Below are 18,897 nucleotides of genomic sequence, written 5' to 3'. Positions count from 1 at the left end.
AGTATCCAGAAAACAAATTTGATTTGTTGTTTTCCCCTCTTTAAAAGGTATCTTTGAGGAACAGGGGTTTTCATTTTAGCATAGTTTTTCCTTTATAGATTAATGTATATATAGTTTAGTATAGCATTTTACTTTATACTTTGTACTTTTTCTGTCTTATTTAAGAAATTCTCCTTACTTCTATGACATAATATATTCTTTTATTTTCTTCTAAAAGTCTCACAGTTTTGCCATTCACATTTAATTCCTTGATATATATGAAATTTTGTTTTTAATATGGAATGAGATCATTTTATTTTTCCAACTCAAAACTAGTTGCCTAAATACTATTTTCTAATAAACCATCCTTTCCCTATGGATTCATAATGCTAACTCTATATTGGCATAGATATGTTTTGGACCTATTTCTTCTTTTCCTTTGTACTTTTTATCTATATGCCAATACCACACTGTATTTATTATTATAGTTTTATAATGTGTTGAATCCAGTAAGGCAAATCTTTCCTCCTTTTTTTTTTCCAATAGAAATGTTTGAGTATTCTTGATCCTTTGCTTTTTCGTACAGATTTTAGAACCAGCTTGTCAAGTTCCCCTAAACCTCGAGACTTTGATTGAATTTCATTAGTCTTCTTATCCAAGAACCTGGCATATCTATTTATTTTGGTCCTTTAGAATGTCTTTCAATAAGGTTCTATAATTCTCTTCCTCAGAGACTGGCATAATTTGTGTTGCTTTTGTATCTTTTTCAAATTACTTCCCTTTTAATGTTGCTGTTGTATGTATGTGTATAATTTCATATATGAATAATTTTGTATATTTCTCTTATAGCTAGCAATCTTTCCATTCTCTCTTCAGTCCAACAATTCATAGATTCTTTGGAGTTTTCTATTTATAATCCTCTTAACTGAAAATAATGACAATTTTTTTTCTTCCTTTCCACTTAAATTTTTTTAGTCTTATTGCTCTTATTAGGATCTCCAAGATATATTAAATATCATTGATTATTCTTTGTAATGGGACTATGTGTGTGGTTTATTCTTCTTTTTTATTTTTTACATTTTTCATACAATTATTGGGTATTTTTCTTACAATCAGGAAAACATTTTTTTCCTTGCTTTTTCCATGTGTTTGTGTGTCTGTAAGTGTGTTAAATGCATGCTTCCTAGCTCTCTTTGCTGACGAGATTCAGACACCTGCCACCGACATCATGGTCTCTAATATCATCCCACCCTGACTAAGTGTACTTGGAAAAATGGCCGATTCCAGGGCTGGGGTAGAGTGGATATGAGATGAAACCAGATCATTATGCCAGAAAGTAAAGACGTGTTCAAAAATAGTGTGAGGGCATGTCCAAGGACTTCGGAGCCAGCTTAATAGGGCTCCCACTGGCAAAAACTGAAACATTTTGAGTGCCAAATTAATTAAGGATTGTAATGAATTATAAACCACTGATTTTAAAAAATCTGTTTCCTCTTGATAATAAATAGATTTAAAATAATAAATGGGAGGAGTAGTCTCTCGCATATAGTAGAATGCCAAGAGCTGACTGTAAATGTGAAAGCAATGCTGGAGTTGGAAAATCATCACAGTATAAGTTGCTTCAGTTTAGAATCATGAATGGATTCTAAATCTTTTGATGAAGGATAGAATATATGGTCTTAAAGTGTCTATCAACAGACTGCTTGTTGAGGAAAAAATAATAAGTTATTATTATAAAAAATAATAACTATATGTATAATGGAGAAGTAGGACAACACCATGATCAGGTGATCAAAATTAACATCACCAGTGAATGGCAGCTGGACATAATGTGCCTCTAAATGTGATATTCTGAGGACACAGCATAATTTTTCTAGTATTCTGGAATCTCTCCCTCCTTATTGATAATGGAATGCATAATCTGAATTTAATCATGAGAAAATATCAGACAAACCCAAAATGAGAATCACTCTATTAAATAGGCAGTAGAAGATGACTGTATTCTTCAAAAAATGTCCCTGTTATAAAAGTCAAACAAAGATTAAGGAAATATTCCAGATTAAATAAGACCGAAAATACAACAAATCCTAGACTAGATTCTATCCTAGAAGAAAAAAATGCTTTAAAGGACATTATTAGGCCATTAACAAAAGTAGAATACAGATATTAATTTAGATAACAGTATTATAACAGTGTTACTAAAGTTGATGACTGTGGTTATATAAGAGAATAGCCTTATTCTCAGGAAAGATATACTGATGTATTTAAAAGTGAAGAGACCTAAGATGACTTTTTATATGACTTTCTGATCCCAAAATTATGGCCAGAGGGATATCAAGGTCACCAAGAATAATTTGGAGGTTGCCAAGGACTCGTTTTAAAGTGTTTTTCGAGTCTGACCGAGAACTCTGACATTTAGAAACAAAAATAAAAAAATAAAAATCAAAGCAAAGAGACCTGATCAATGCCACTTGCTCTCAATAGTTCAGGGTGTTGAGGGGAATTGTATAAAGAGGGAGTATATGTGCACAAAAGGAGCAAAATATTAATCAATAGTAAGGACATCCAGATGAAAGGTAGTATGGATACTTTTTGCATTATTTTTATTCTTGTAACTTTTCTCTGAATTTGAAATTATTTCCAAGTAAAGTTTTTTTAAATACACTTTAGACTGGCTAATAATTAAAAATATAAACTTTAAAATTATATTGGAAAACATTATATTAAATGAAGTAAAATAAGCCAGAGACAAGGACAAATATTGTGTGATCCTACTCATGAAGGTACCTAGAACAGGCAAATTCACAGGAATAGAATATAGAATATCAGTTACCAGAGCCAGGAGTAGAGCAGAATGGAGAGGTATTGTTTAATGAGTATAGAGTTTCTGTCGGAGTGATAAAAAAGTTCTGGAAATTGTTAGAGGTTATGTTTATACAACATTATTATACAACATTGCAAAACACATTAATGCCATGAATTGTACACTCAAAATGGTTAAAATGGTAAGTTTTAGATTATGTATATTTACACAGTAAAAAATTATCTCGGAGATGTTTATTCATAGTATAAAAGGTTCCCTATCATTCTTTAAATATAAGCTCCCTTTGTTTATTTAAATCATTTTACACAACTTTTAAGATTTACATCAGCTACTTTATGAAGGTTCCACTTATATTTGATTATATAACATCTGTAGTTCATCTCAGTTGGTTTTTAAAAATAGATTATTGAAAAACTGATATTCACCTGGGTCAAAGGTCTTAGCTTTTTTTCTGCATCCAGGTTTTCCACCTGTCAAAGCAAATGTCTTTTCAGAGTACTTCACTTCAGTCATCAGCTAGATGCTTCACAAAAATATTTCATAAACATGAGCTTTTCTTTTTCTCACAGAGATCATCCAGGAGGAATGAGAAAAACAGATGTTGCTTATAAGGCTTCTCTAATAGATGTGTTTCCATTGTAAGCTGATCTGACTCTGAATTTGGCATCTGCTCCATTCACTGTGTGGGCTGAGCATTTTAGTCTCACAGTTTGGCTGAAAGTTAATATTGACCTTTGACTATTACCTGAAAATGCAATGATAAAATACTCTTATTAAACTCTTAAGAGAGTGATTTCACATTCTAAGAAATGTCTTCAAAATACATCACTCCATTTACCAAATTAAGTTTATTCTTTGGGAATATGTATTTATTTTATCAGATACAGAGCATTCCCCAAATCTTACAAGGAAAAGCCTGTGTGGTCATAATGGTGGAAGAGAAAGGACATAAATCTCTTACAACTCTCTCTACAGGTCATTGTACCACAGCTTCTCAATTAACCTTCACCCCACTTCCCCCGCCAGACTGTGCAGGGGCTAGCAGGGAAGGCCTAATAACAGTTTCTCATTATCATCTGTTGTTCCGAGTATGTGAGCACCCCTGCAGCAGCTCAGGTTTCCCCTAGAGGGGAAGTAGCCCTAGATCCTACCTAATAAGATGTATTTTATTTGGTAGAATGTAAGTACAACACTTTTTTTTTTTGTAGTTTTAATGCAGCATAATTGACATACAAAAAACTGCACATATTTAAAGTATACAATTTTACAAATGTTGACATATATAAACCTGTGAAACCATCACTATGGACAGAGCCGTTACTCCCATGCTCTGTTGTAATCCTGCCCCTTCTCATCCCCATTTGGACTATTTCTAGTTTGGAGCTATTAAAAATAAAGCTACTGTGAACATTCATTTACAATTTTTTGTGTCGATATATGCTTTATCATGGGTTAAATACCTAGAAATAGAATAACTAGATCATATGGTAAGTTTGTATTTAACTTTTGAAGACACTGACAAATGGTCTTCCAAAGTGATGTTATCATTCTATACTCTAATAATCATTATATGACCATTCCAGTTGGTCCACACCCTTACTAATATTTGGTTGCTCAGTCTTTTTAAATTTAGTCATTCTAATGGGTAGGCAGTGGTAGATAATTATGATTTTAATTTACATTTCTTTAATAAATATGATGTTGAGCATCTTTTCATGTGTTTATTTGACATCAGTTTATCTTCTTTGCTAAAGTATTTGTCCAACAATTTGCCCATTTTTTATCAGGTTGTTGTTATTAAGGCATAAAAATGTTTAATTGCAAAATTAAATTTTTTTTTCTTTCATAAAAGTTTACTTTTTATGTCTTATGTAAGAGAACTTTGGCAAATTCAAAAACACAAAGTATTTTTTTTGTTTTTTTCTCAGAGTTTTCTTGTTTTAGCTCTTACATTTAGATCTATGGTCCATTTCAAGTTAATTTTTATACAATATGTGAGGTAAGGGTTGAAGTATTTTTTTCTTCACTTATGGCCATCCAGCTGTTCTGAGATCATTTGTTTAAAAGATTATTCTTTCTCCATTGAATCTCTTTGATACCTTTGTTAAAAATCACTTGACCATACAAAAGTAGATTTATTTCTGGACTCTTTGTTCAGTTGCATTGACCTATGTGTCTATCTTTGTGCCAATGCCATAGCGTCTCAATTATTTTGGTTCTATAATATGTTTTTAAATGAAGCAGTCTTCTTTTTCAAAGTCGTTTTTGACTAATCTAAGTTCTTTGCATTTCCACATAAATTTTAGAATCAACTTGTCAGTTTACATAAGAAAAGCCTGGAATTTTGATTGGTATTTTGAATCAATAGAAAAATTTCTGCAGAGCTGATGATAATAATCTTCTGATCTATGAACACTTTATATGTCTCCATTTATTCAGACTTCTTTTATTTCTCTTAGCATTGTTTTGTCATTTTCAGTGTGCAGGTGTACACAACTGTTGTCAGATTTATCCCTAGGTATGTCACATATTTGATGGTATCACAAATAGTATTTTAATATCAATTTCTCACTGTTCATTGCTAGTATATACAATTGCTATATATACACACATTACTAGTATGGAAATTGAGTTGGTTTTTGTATAATGATCTTGTATCCTACAACTTTACCAAACTCACTCAGGAGTTTCAGTAACTTCTAGATTCCATAAGATTTTCTACATAGACCAGGATTTCTCCAATCTTGGCATTTATTGACATTAAAGGACATTTAGCAGGATCCCTGGACTCTAGATGCCAGTAGCATCTTCTGCTTCAGTTGTAACAACCAAAGGTGTCTCCAGACATTGTCAAATATCCTCTGCAGGGCAAAGGTGCCCAGTGTTGAGAACCATAGACAGGGACAGTCTTGCCATCTGCAAATAAAGAGTTTTGCTTCTTTATCAACCTTGATGGCTTTTATTTAATTGTTCTATTTTCCTTGTTGCACTGGCTTGAATCTTAAGTACGATGTTTAAGAGCAATCATTCCTTCTCGCCTTATTCTTAATCTTAAGAGGAAAACATTCCATCATCCACCATTAAGGACAGTAGTAACTATAAGTTTTTCATAAGTGCCCTTTATCAGGTTGTGGAAGTTTCTTGCTATTCTTAGTTTCCATTAGAAATGGATGATAGATTTTGTCAAATGCTTTTTTAGCATCTATTAAGATGATCCTTTTGTTTTCTTAGTTAATATGGTATATTACATTAATTGATTTTTAAACGTAAACCAAACTTGCATTCCTAAGATAAACCCCACCTGATCATGATTTATTATCTTTTTAAATTTACTATTGGGTTTGATTTGCTAAAATTTTATTCAGAATAGTTCTATCTTTTTCTGCTTTTGTTATCAGAGCAATCCTGGCTTCAAAGAATGAAGAAAGTATTTCCTCTATTTAAATGTTCTAAAGCATTTGTATAGCGTTGATATTATTTTTTCCTTAAATGTTTGATAGAATTCACCAGTGACACCATCTGGACCTGGAATTTTCTTTATGGGAAGCTTTTTAACTACAAAATCAATATATTTGATAAATAAAAGGCTACTCAGGTTATCTCCTTCTTCCTGAGTGAGCTTTGATAATTTGTGTCTTTCCAGATTTGTCCAATTCATCTAACTTGTCACATCTATTGGTATAAAGTAGTTAATGATTCTTGTAATGTGTAGATTCATAGTGATATTATCTCTCTAATTCCCAATATTGGTAATTTATATCTTCTCTCTTTTTTTCCTGACTAGTCTGCCTAGACGTTTAATTTTGACCTACTTTGACTCCCAATTCCATCTTCTCAACTCAGACTCTGCCTGGGGTGTTCATTCTTGTGGTATGGCCTGGTAACTCTCTAGATAGTAAGCTAGAGCAATTTTACAGTTTACCTCATTCATTTCCCTTCTTTCATGAATCTTTTGTGCCTGATGAATGATAACTGAAAAAACTTTGTTTATATATTTTGTCTTTATGTCAGTGGTTTCTGGATAAAGGTCAATCTGGTTCCTTTTATTACATCTTTGTCAGAAGCAGAAAACCTCAATACTATTTTCTACCTTATTATATTTATTTTACTATCAAGCTGGTCTGTTGTACTTAACTATAGAAATTATTTCACTGCTATTACTGGGAGTGAAAAGAAGACATACAATCTTTCATAACTTTTCAGTTCTCAACTTTGTACTCGGAAGGACATTCAGATGATAAAATTTTGTCCAAAATAATATGCTAGGAATAACAACGGTACAGAACAAATCCAAAGAAATGGAGAGGGGGATAACTAATAAATTCACAATTGTAAAGACCCAAGAAAATATTATTTGACAAGTATTTCTTACAATCTATTAATCTCAGAGCTAAAGGAAGACATGATAGTTTAGGCATAGAAAAACTAGACTGACTTCATATTAAGTTGTCATGTCCCAACTTGAGTTATGTAAAAGAAACATTAGGGAAGCTCATGATGCTAGGGGGACAACTTCTCTAACCCTTAAGGATTAACACTTACTATCAGACTGAAGAAAGGAATAGGTGTATAGACCATTTTTTTAGACCAGTTTTGGATCTGACCCAATATGACATTTCTGATGCTGTTACACAATACTTACTTTCTTCCCTTTTGTCTGTATTTCAGGTTTTCTGTCTCAACTGGTCTCTGACAAGCCCCTGAATGAATGCATTCGTGCTGGCCACTATGCAGCAAGCGTCATAATTAGGCGGACTGGCTGCACCTTTCCTGAGAAGCCAGACTTCCACTGATGGTAAAGCAGGAAACCCAAGCCCATGAGGACGAACACTGCCCTGATTGCCTCCTGAGAATTCCTATAGTAATAAAGAAGAAAACCATCTGCCATCTTTTCCTACTGTATAACGTTCATTCTTAATTTAGAGAGTATAGTAATGCTCAGTAGAATCTTTATTCTCTCAACAACAAACTAAAAAATTGTTTATTTCCATAGTTTGATAGTGCCACTGAAATGTTAATTAAACAGGAATATAACATTTCAATAGAAATTTTTATTTAATTTTTAGTTACTTTGTAAACTCATGAGTATTTAGCAAATTGATCAGGTTTTTTTGTTTTTTACATTTCTGCTTTCAATGCAGGTGCAATTTAATATAATAGATTTTTAAAGGAATTAATTCTAACATCTATCTTTAGCTTTTTATACAAGTATATTTAATTTAGGAATGTGTGTATGTGTGTGTACACATACATACATTCATACATATATGTACCACATATATACATGACAAATAGTCAAATAGGTACATTTATCAAAAATGTTTATCTTGCCAAATTATGCCAAATAATCTCTTCAGTGCATACGCAAATATATAGTAAACTTTGGATAATTAAGTAATTTGCCAAATTATAAGTTATATTGCAATATTTAAATATAATCTTATATTTACTTATGGTACTCTGTAATTTGATACAAATAAAAACTTATCATGTGGAATTTTTTCTGTCTTTGCCCTGTGCTCAACAAACTAAGGAAGAAAGATCATTATTGAATACTGGGGCCTGAAATGATATCTAATTTATTAATGGAGATAGAAAGAACAACAACATAATACATAGAAAAATAATATTGGATACCAATAAGTCACTATTTTAAGGAAGACAAATGGTATAATAGAACCTTTGGAATCAGACTTAATCACCTTTATATGACCTTGGACAAATTACTTAGCCTCTTCAAGCTTCAATTTCCTTTCTATAAAATGGGATAATAACCCCTTTGTACAAGGTCATGAGATGATTTAAGAGAGAATACCAAATATAAAATACTTGGCACAATGCCTAATAAGTGCTTAATAAGTGCCTGCTATTTTTATCATAATGATTATTGTTGTCGAAGAAGAAAAAAATAATGTAAAACTGAATTTAAATCATAGAAAAAGGTTCAAGTTTTTGTTTTATGTTTAGGTAAACTTTAAGGTCACCTATACTTTCTTGTCTTTTTTTATATTATTGATATATAATTCATATAACATAAAATTTTCCATTATAAAGTATGCAAACAGTAGTTTTAGTATAGGCACAAAATTGTGTAGCCATCACCATTATCAAAATCAAGAACATTTTAATCATCCCCAAAACAAACCCTGTACATCCCAGTTCACTTCATTCCCATCCCCTGGCAACTACTAATATATTTTCTGTCTCTATAGATTTGCCTAGTCTGGACAGTCATAAAAACATAGTCATAAAATGTGTGATCTTTTGTGTCTGGCTTCTTTCACAGCATTTTTTCAAGGTTCATCCATTTTGTAGCATATATCAGTATTTTTTTTTGGTCAAATAATATTTCATTGTGTGGATATTCCATATTTTGTTTATCCATTTCATTATTTGATGAAAATTTGGGTTAACACTTTTTCGCTATTATGAATAATGCTGCTATGAACATTCATGTACCACTTTTGTGTGTATGTTGACATATCTTCTCAATTTGGGGGAAAATATACCTAGGAATGGAATTGCTAGGTCACATGGTAACCTTATATTTAACTTTTGAAAAACTACCAAATTTTTTTTCATTCTCACCAGCAAAGTTTGAGGGTTCCGGTTTCCTTACATCTTTGCCAATGCTTGCTGTTATCTCTGTTTAATTATAGCCATCTTGGTAGGTATGAAGGAATATCTCATTGTGGTTTTGCATTTCCCTAATGACTAATGATATCAAGCATTTTTTCATGTGCTTTTTGGCCATTTATATTTTTCTTTCGAGCAATGTCTATTCAGATCCCTTGACCATTTTTTTGATTCAGCGATTTGTCCTTTAATTATTAAATTGTAAATGTTCTTTATACATTCTAGTTATGTCTCTTATCAGATATATGATTTACAAATGTTTTCTTCCTTTCTGTGGGTTGTTTTTACTTTCTTGATGGTGTCCTTTGAAGCACAAATGTTTTTAATTGATATGAAGTCCAGTCTGTCTGCTTTTTCCTTTTGTCACTCGTACTTTTGATTTCAGATCTAAGGATCATTGCCTTATCCAAGATCACAAAGAATTACACCTCTGTTCTCTTCTAAGAGTCCTATTGGTTTTGCTCTTCATTTAAGTCTTTGATCCACTTTGAGTTTACTCTCATATACATATGAGGGAGGGAGTTTAAATTAATTCTGTTGCATGTGAATATTCAGTTGTCCCACTCAACTCACTTAATTGAAAAGATTATTTTCTCCACTGTTGATTTGTCTTGGCACCCTTGTCAAAATCAATTGGCTACAAATGAAAGGTTTTATTTCTGGACACTCAGTTCTATTCCATTGGTCTGTATGTCTCTCCTTATGCCAATCTAGACTGTCATGATTACTGGAACTTTGAGCAAGTTGTGAAATCGGGAAGTGTGAGTCTTCCAAATTTGTCTCTCATGCAAAATTAGTTTGAGTGCTAGAGTATCCTTATCATATTAAAAGTACTACAGAATGTCTTCCTTAAATAAGTAGGAGGGACCCTGAGAAAACTTTTTCTACACTTTTTTTTTTTATGAGAAACTCTAATACCCCAAGACTATTGATTAAGTACCACTCACCAGCTAGGCTTTTTTGTTAGTCACTATGTATAGGAGGTTCCAAGTGATGCTATCTGGTAGTACTTCTATGCACACAGATCACATAACTTTCTTGTAAAAGGAAATAGTTGTTGGGATGTGTGTATTTTGTCCTTGAGCTTATGGCATACTTTTTTAGTTCTCTGTTTTGGTAAAGGACAAAGGAAAAAAATGGCTTACAGACTGGGTCTCAGGAAACCTGCCTTTGACTGTTAGGCATTCCCCTCTGTGGCCTAAGTTCTTCCATCTTGGAATGAGGAGTAGTTAACCTGGTCCCACTTTATAGCACCTTGGTTTATCAGATATTTGAGGGAGGACATGTAATATGGGAGAAGATTAATGAAGTTGTCAAGACTATGTGGGTTCTGGTCCAAGGTTGGCTTCAAATAGCTGTGTGACCCTCTTATTCTATGTTATTCATAAGCTATTGATTCTTTAGTTGTGATATCCCTCAAATATAGTTGTATTATGGACCAGTGGTTTGAACAAGCTTGCTTCCTTCTATGTGGGAAAAGGTGGTTCTTACCTGAGGAGTAAGCCAGAAAGACAGGTCATTCATTTGTGTGTCACAGGCAAATAAGGTGGGCACAGGAGACTGATACCTCAGGGGCAGCCTAGGTGATCTGGAGAGTCAGGACATTGAGGTCAGTTTAGTCTCAGCAAGGTGATCAAGGTTGCCAGAAAACTGCTTCTGTGAGGTAGAAAAAAGGGTGGTACAAAGCATTTGGAGACAGGCTGAGTGCCTGAATATTAATATAGCCGAGTAAGAGAGAAAAAAAAATAGAGTGACTATTGTGTTTTCTTCTAGTTGTTACACCTGTCTTCATGACATGTACCTTTAAGTACTCCTTTATTTCTCTTAAAGAATCAGAAAAGGGTAAGACTTTCTTTTTAGATCAGAGTAAGGGAAATACATTCTTTATCTGAAATACAGTCCAAGCAACCTTGGCTAAAAACTATGATTTTTACCCAATTTAGGGAAGTAAGTGTTGTAATTTTTTACTCTTTCAGAACAGATATGTATAATATAATGATGTTTTAGACATACACAACCTGCAAAGGAAGCATTTGTTTGGTTGTCAGTCTAAAAATATTACCAGTGTTGAAATATAAACGTATACACTTTATCATTTCTTTTACTCCATCACATTCATAAAAAGTGTCCATTTAATAATATTTCCACTGGATAAAATAAGTTTAAAATGTAAGCAATTTCTTTATGATTCAATAGTACTTGTATGTTCAAGTCCTTGGCTTTGTGTACCTTTGGACAAGTTCTTAAACTGCTCTGAGACTTAGTTTTCTCAACTGTAAAATGAGGAAACTATGTCCATCCCCAGTGAGGGAGTAGTAAAAAATGTGTAAGTAAAAATAGTTTATAAATAGTAAAATGAGTTTAAATATGAAAAAGGGTGATATTTTACAAAGGCACCAAAGCGACCCAATGGGGAAAGGAAAGTCTTTTCATAGATAATTTTATAACAACTCGATATCTATATGGGGGAAAAATAAATCTTTGACCTTTACTTCATACAATACATAAAAATTAGAAATGAATCATGGCTATAACACAAAAGCTAAAACTATTAAGGTTCTAGAAGAAAACAGAAGAATATTTTCACAGCTTGGGGGTAGACAAAAGTTTCTTAGGACTTTGATAGCACTACCATAAAGGAAAAAATATTGATGAATTGAACTCCAAAAAAAGAGTACGATTTTTCTTCATCAAGACACCATTAAGACTATGAATAAACAAGCCACAGTACAGAATAAAATATTCACAACACATATATCTGACAAAGAACTTATATCCAGAATGTACAGTAAATTCTCACTTAACTTCATTGACAAGTGGTTGAAAACTGCTACATTATTCAGTTTTACCATAGGCTAAGTGATCTAAATAACAGTTACGTTCCTAAGGCATATTTCTGTATGTCAGTTAGCCTATAGTAAAATTGGTTAACATGCAGTTTCCAAAAACCTATCAACGATGTTAAGTGAGGACTTACTGTTTTAAAAACTCCTACAACTCAAACAGATGGCCTTACTAAAGAAAATATATGAATGACCAATAAGCCATGATGAAGTATTGTACATCATTATTCATGAAAGAAATGAACATTAAAACCTCAATGAAAGACTACTGCACGAAAATGACTAAAATTTAAATGATAACACCAAACGTTGGAGGGGATGTGAAGCAACGCTGCTAGGGAAGCGTAAAATGGAACAACCACCTTGGGAAAAGGCCTGGAAGTTTCTTACAAAATTAAATACATCTATTCTTTGATCCAGCCATTTCACTCCTAGGATTTACCCAAGAGAAATGAAAGCGTATGTCCACAAAAAGACTTGTATTAGACTATTTATAGCATTGTTATTCATTGTTGCCAAAAACTGGAAATGGGGTAGTTGCCCAACGGCAGGAATATAGATAAAAACTGGTAAATTCACATAATGGAATAATACTCAGCAAAAGAAAGAAATTAACTACACTGATGAAATAACATGAACCAATCTCGAAAATATTTTACTGAGTGAAAAGAGCCAGATATGAAAGAGTATCAACTATGAGATTACACATATATGAAATTCGAGAACAGGCAAAACCAACAAATAGTGAAAAGAATCAGAGCAAGGGTCGGCTTTGTGAGAGAGGAGAGAAGGGGAAACTGGGAAGAGAAATGGGGTTTTGTAAGCTGATAGTGATGTTCCATGTCATAATAGGGGTTACACAGGTGTGAATCTGTCAAACTCAAGGAATGTTCTACACACACAACCCTAAGCAAATACTGAACTCTAGTTAATGATACGTATATTGATAGAGATGAAGTGTATCAATGTTTTCAACTTACAATGAAGTGCATCAAAAAAATAAGATGAATGAAAAGATAAATAAATGATAAGGCAAGTACAGCAAAATGTTAATTGTAGAATCAAGATATTAAAGAGATGAATGTTTGCTATATAATGCTTTGTACTACTTTTCAACATTTCTATGTGGTTAAAATTTGCCCTAATGTTGGGAAAAATATAAAGAACTTAAATAGGAAACCCCATTAAACTTGATTGATATCAGCATCTCATAAAGAAAATAAAATAGCAAATGACATAAAAAACATATCTATTTGTTTCGAAATGTAATTTTGTCCATGAATTCTGTGACAACATTAGCCAATCTTGAGCTGCTACAAGTTTCTTGGTGTTACCACAATCTCTAAGCTCCTCTTCTGAGTATGAAACACCCTCTTTTTATCTCCCAATTGACCTGGCAATTGAAATATTCATGAACTACCCCTGCAAACACCCACCAGACCTCTCCCAACCCAGACCCCTCAACTCCCTGCAATCTGCTTCGGCCTCATCTGAAGCATTCCTTCTCCTGCCACCAGAAAGTTTCTGTCAAATCCAATGGCCAGTTTTCATTCTGTACCCTACCTCATCTCTTCTCAGTAACTGACAGAGGACCATACCTTTCTGAAACTTACTCCCTTTTATCAAAACACTTTTCCTCTATCTTGCCTCCTTTACAGCCTCTCCTTTAGGAACACCTCCTCTGTCTTCTTCAGTGTTGAGGCTCCATGCCCAGAAACTTTTTGTCACATTTGGCTCCTCCTAGATAACCAAGTTTACTCTCAGGAATTCATGTATCAACTGATGACTCTCAATTCTACTCCTAACCCTGATCCCCTTCTGAGCTTTAGGCTTAAAACCTCAAAGTCATCCCTTGGGATATTCTGCAGACACATTGTCAAAACAGACCTCATCTTTTCTTGAACACCAAGAGTCAGGCTATTCCTCCTACTTTTTCTGTCTTCATTAATAGAAATAATTCTTCTCGACTTTTTTCCTTCCTCACCCATATATCTCACTGATCACGAAGTTCTGTCAGTTCTCTTCTAAATCTCTTCTTTGTCTCTTTATCCACATAGCTGTAATTTAGACCTTCATCATGTCTAACTAATTTCCCCAACTTAGATTCTTTTTCATTAGTCCCCCATCACCATGGGAGATGACTCACTAAAGTAGAAACACAATCGTATTCCCTGGTCTGTTTAAATTCCTTGACCATCCACCCCTTAACCACTTTAACACCCTTCCTATTGCTTTTCCTCCTTGTGACTATGCACATGCCTCTACCTAGATTGCTGTCTTCCTTCTACAACTACTAATGTTCATTTCAAAAGTTAACTTCTTTAAAAAGTTGTTGCAATTGGTTACAACTCCAGTCTTTTTTTCTCTCGAAGTGCATTGCATATTTCCTTATTGCAGTTTATACAATCATAGTGTACCATACAGTTGTTTATTGGTGTATTTGTCTTCTTTTAAGACAGGACTATCTGCTGCCCCATAGAAGATGCTGAGTAAATATTTGCTCCGTAAGGCCTTACGTACTTCTCCAGATCTCAGCAGTGAGTTAGAGGCTTAGGAATAGCAGGTCGCCAAGGATTTTAACTGTCAGAACAGCTATAATTGTTCAAATTATCTAGTTGTACTTCTACTCACATTCTCCATACTCGAACTCTTCCTTCTCCATTCTTAGAAGTCTGTCCCGTAACTGGGCAAGAGAAAAGGGTACCCAAGTTTCCGTAGCTGGACCACTTTCTTTCCCTAATCACATAATCAGCATGCACATAAGTCAAACATGATCATGTGGGATGGTGTAAACTTTTATCCTTTGTGGCTTTAATCCTTTTTCAACTCAGAAAAAGCTATAGTGTAAGGGACGTGGAATTCAAAAACTGAACTCTAGTCTAACCAATCCCTGCACTAACAATCTAGGAAGGGCGGAAATGATTTTACCACTCTGAGCTTCAGCTTCTCCTCTTTAAAATCACTTGGTGCAAGACACTTGTAAAGACCTAGCACAATATATAAATATGTATCAATCATTCATTTATTCAACAAATATTCACTGACTGCTTACTAAGTTTCAAGTAATGTGCTAAATACAGATACAAATATATAGCACTCAATAAAAATGTGGGTTTGTTTTCTTGCAAGTGTGTTCTGGACTTTCTGATGTTTTAATATTCTGTTTAGTGCTGTTTCCTCCTCCACCCTGTTCTCCGTTGGCCAAAACAATTTTTCTCTGCATTTCTCCCTTAAGGTCTGCTAAGTAGCATAGAGTGGTAGTTAATGGCCTAGGCTGTAAAGCCACACTTTCAAGGGTTGAATCCTCACTTGGTCACTTTTTAGCTATGAGATACCTGGTAAGTTGCTTAAATTCTTGATATTTTGCTCTTTGTATCTTTAAAGCACATTAATACCTACTCCATTAGGTTGTTGTAAAGAATAAAAATGTTAATACATATAAGGTGAATCTTAAAATGTTAAGATAATAATAGCTACCACTTCTTAAGCACTGGCGTTAAGCAAAGTGCTTAAGAAGTGGTAGCTATTATTATTTGCTACATATAGTTTGTAGGGTACTTACCTTGCTATAAAAATCAGTTCTTGCCCAGGTACAGAAAAGTGTTTAAATTAGAGATCTAATTTCTCATTTATATTCCTTTGAATAACTTGTTTTTGAAATTTTCTGATAGACTTGCATTGTAAGTATGGTAGCTACTAGCCCCATGTGGCTACTGAGCATTTGAAATGTAGCTAATTGGAAGAGTAGTGTTGCAAATATAAAGTGAACCAGATTTTAAAGACTTAGAGGAGAAACATCAGTGAAAATAAAAGAGTAAGGAACACCAAAACTGCACCCATCTAAAAGAGCAACTGAAAACTGGCAAAAGCTGTTAGAACCAACTTTTTCATAACTCTGGACAGTAATCAAAAGCTTGAAGCAACTTGGAAAACATTTTTTCAAGAGAAACAGCTGTGTCTTGAACAGTGAGCTCTGTGGCATTTTAACTTGCCCTAATCCCATTTACCATACTCCAAGGAAAACAAAAAACAAGAAAGTATGGCCTATATATGGAGACAAAAGCAAGCAACATAAAAACTGTCCATGAGAAGCCCAGACATTGGGCTTACTAGACAAAGACTTTAATCAGCCATTTTATGTATGCTCAAACAGCTAAAAGGAAACTCATCTAGAGAACTAAGGGAAAGCATAATGTCTCACCATAGGAAATTTCAATAAGGAGAGAGAAAACATAAAAAGGAACCAAATAGGTATACTGGGGTTGAAAATTACACTAACTCAAATGAAAAATTCACTAAAGGAGCTCAGCAGCAGCTTTGAATGTGTTGAAGAAAGAATCTGAGACCTCGAAAGTCAGTCAGATGAGATTATCTAATCTGGGGAACAGAAATAATAAGAATGAAAAAAATGAACAGAGCCTAAGAGAAACATGGGACACCATCAAGCAGACCAATATACGCATAATAGAAATCGCAGGAGAGAAGAGAGAGAGAGAAGCAGAAAGAATGTGAACATAAATATAACTGAAAACTCCCCAGATTTGATGACAAACGTTAGTCTACACATCCAATAAGATTAACAGCTCCAAGTAGGATAAAATCAAAGAGATTCACATAGAAACATATTAAATCAAACTGTCAAGAACAGACAACAAATTCTAAACGCAACAAGAGAGAAGCAACTCATCACATATAGGACATCTCAGTAAAAATAATGGCTGATTTCTGATCAGAAATCAAGAAAGTCAAAGTCAATGTGTCAAAAGAGTGAGAAAACAAGGCACAGACTGGGAAAAAATATTTACAAAAAATATATCTGATAAAGGACTGTTATCCAAAATACACAAAGAACTAAAGACTCAACAATAAGAAGACCATTTGATTTTTTTAATGGGCCGAAGACCTGAACAGACACACCTCACCAAAGAAATGATTATATAAAAAGATGCAAATTAAAAACTATAACTTCACATATCTTGCAATGCCCAAAATCCAGAACACTGACAACATGAAATGCTGGTGAGGATCTGGAGCAACAAGAACTCTCATCCATTGCTAATGGGAATGCAAAATGGCACAGCATTTTAGAACACTATTTAGCAGTTTCTTCGAAAATTAAACATACTGTTATCATATATGTTCCAGAATCCATGCTCCTTTTATGTACCCAAAGGAGTTGAAAACTCATATCGATACTAAAAACCTACGCATGGCATTTTAATTCATAATTGCCAAAACTTGGAAGCAGCCAAGATGTCCTTCAATAGGTAAATGTGTAAATAAACTGTGATACATCCAGACAATGCAATATTATTCAGCACTAAAAAGATATGAGCTATCAAGTCATGGAAAGACATGGAGTAACCCTAACTGCATATTAGAAACTGAAAGAAGCCAATCTGAAAAGCCTACACACTATATAATTCCGACTACATGTCATTCTGGAAAAGGCAAAACTACGAATAAAGTAAAAAGTTCAGGAGTTGCAAGAGGTTATGGGGGACCTAGGGAAAGAATAAATAGGTAAGGTACAGAGGATTTGGGAAGCAGTGAAACTATTCTGCATAATACTATAATGGTGGATACTTATCATTGTGTATCTGTCCAAACCTATAGACTGTACAAAACCAAGAGCAAACCCTAATGTTAACTATGGACTTTACGTAACGATGTGTCAATGTAGTTTCATTAGTCATAACGAATGTACCACTCTGATGTGGAGGAATGTTGATAACGGGAGGCTGTGCATGGGGAGGAGACAGGGTATATATGGTAATTCCCTGTGCTTTCCACTCAATTTTGCTGTGAACCTAAAACTTCGCTTAAAAATAGTCTTAAAAATAAAAAAACTGTGGGATGACAGATTCAAAGTGCTGACAGAAAAAAATCTATTAACAAAAATTCAGAAAAAAAAATATCCTTCAAAACCGAAGGCAAAATTGAGACATTCTCAGAAAAATAAAAGTTGAGGATGTTCATCGCTGGCCAACCTGCCCTGAAAGATATGCTAAATGGTATTGTTCAGGCTAAATAAAAGGATATTAGACAATAAATGGAATCCACACACAGAAATAAAGAACACTGCTAAGGGCAACTACATCAGTAAAATATAAAAGATTATATGGGTAAATATAGAAATATGTAATGTATTTTTATTGTAACTCTTCTTTTATCTTACCTGACTTAAAAGATAACTGCCAAAAGGAATCATTATAAATATAGGTTGATGGGCATACAAGATATAAAAATATAATTTGTTGCAATAGCATAATGAGGGGCAGACAAAGCCCGTATAGGAGCAAAGATTTTGTATCCTATTAAAATTAAATTGGTAACCACATGAATCACAGAGACAGTAGAATTATGGTTGCCAGAGACTGGGAGAATGGGAAGGATGGGGAATGACTGCTAATGGTTAGGGAGTTTCTTCTTGGGGATGAGAATGTTCTGGAATTAGTGGTAGTGGTCTGCACGATGTGAATATATTAAAAACCATTGAATGGTACACGTTAAAAGGTGAATTTTATGACGTGAATTATATCTCAATAAGAAATTACTTTGAAACAAACAAAAAGATAACAGGAAAGAAATTGAATTTGTAGTTTAAAAAACCTT

At 33.6% G+C, this 18,897-nt stretch overlaps 1 protein-coding gene across 5 annotated transcripts in view; it reads left to right on the top strand.

Moving 5' to 3' along the window:
• ADK (adenosine kinase) overlaps positions 1-9,060 on the top strand; it is a 448,271-nt gene extending 439,211 nt beyond the window's left edge. For 3 of the 5 annotated variants that reach the window (XM_016130816.2, XM_016130820.2, XM_016130817.2), the window contains one exon: positions 7,472-7,832. In XM_016130816.2, coding sequence (XP_015986302.1) covers positions 7,472-7,596 — 125 coding nt within the window. In that variant the 3' untranslated portion in view covers positions 7,597-7,832. Of the gene's footprint in view, positions 1-7,471 lie in introns of all 5 variants that reach the window. The other 2 variants (XM_016130815.2, XM_036223569.1) reach the window with 2 other exon arrangements.
• The last annotated feature ends 9,837 nt before the right edge of the window (positions 9,061-18,897 follow it).

Source organism: Rousettus aegyptiacus, unplaced genomic scaffold, assembly GCF_014176215.1.
Source record: "Rousettus aegyptiacus isolate mRouAeg1 unplaced genomic scaffold, mRouAeg1.p scaffold_m13_p_6, whole genome shotgun sequence".
Taxonomy (NCBI): Eukaryota; Metazoa; Chordata; class Mammalia; order Chiroptera; family Pteropodidae; genus Rousettus; species Rousettus aegyptiacus.
The sequence above is the reverse complement of the archived record's forward strand: the minus strand, read 5'-3'. Positions and strand labels throughout refer to the sequence as shown.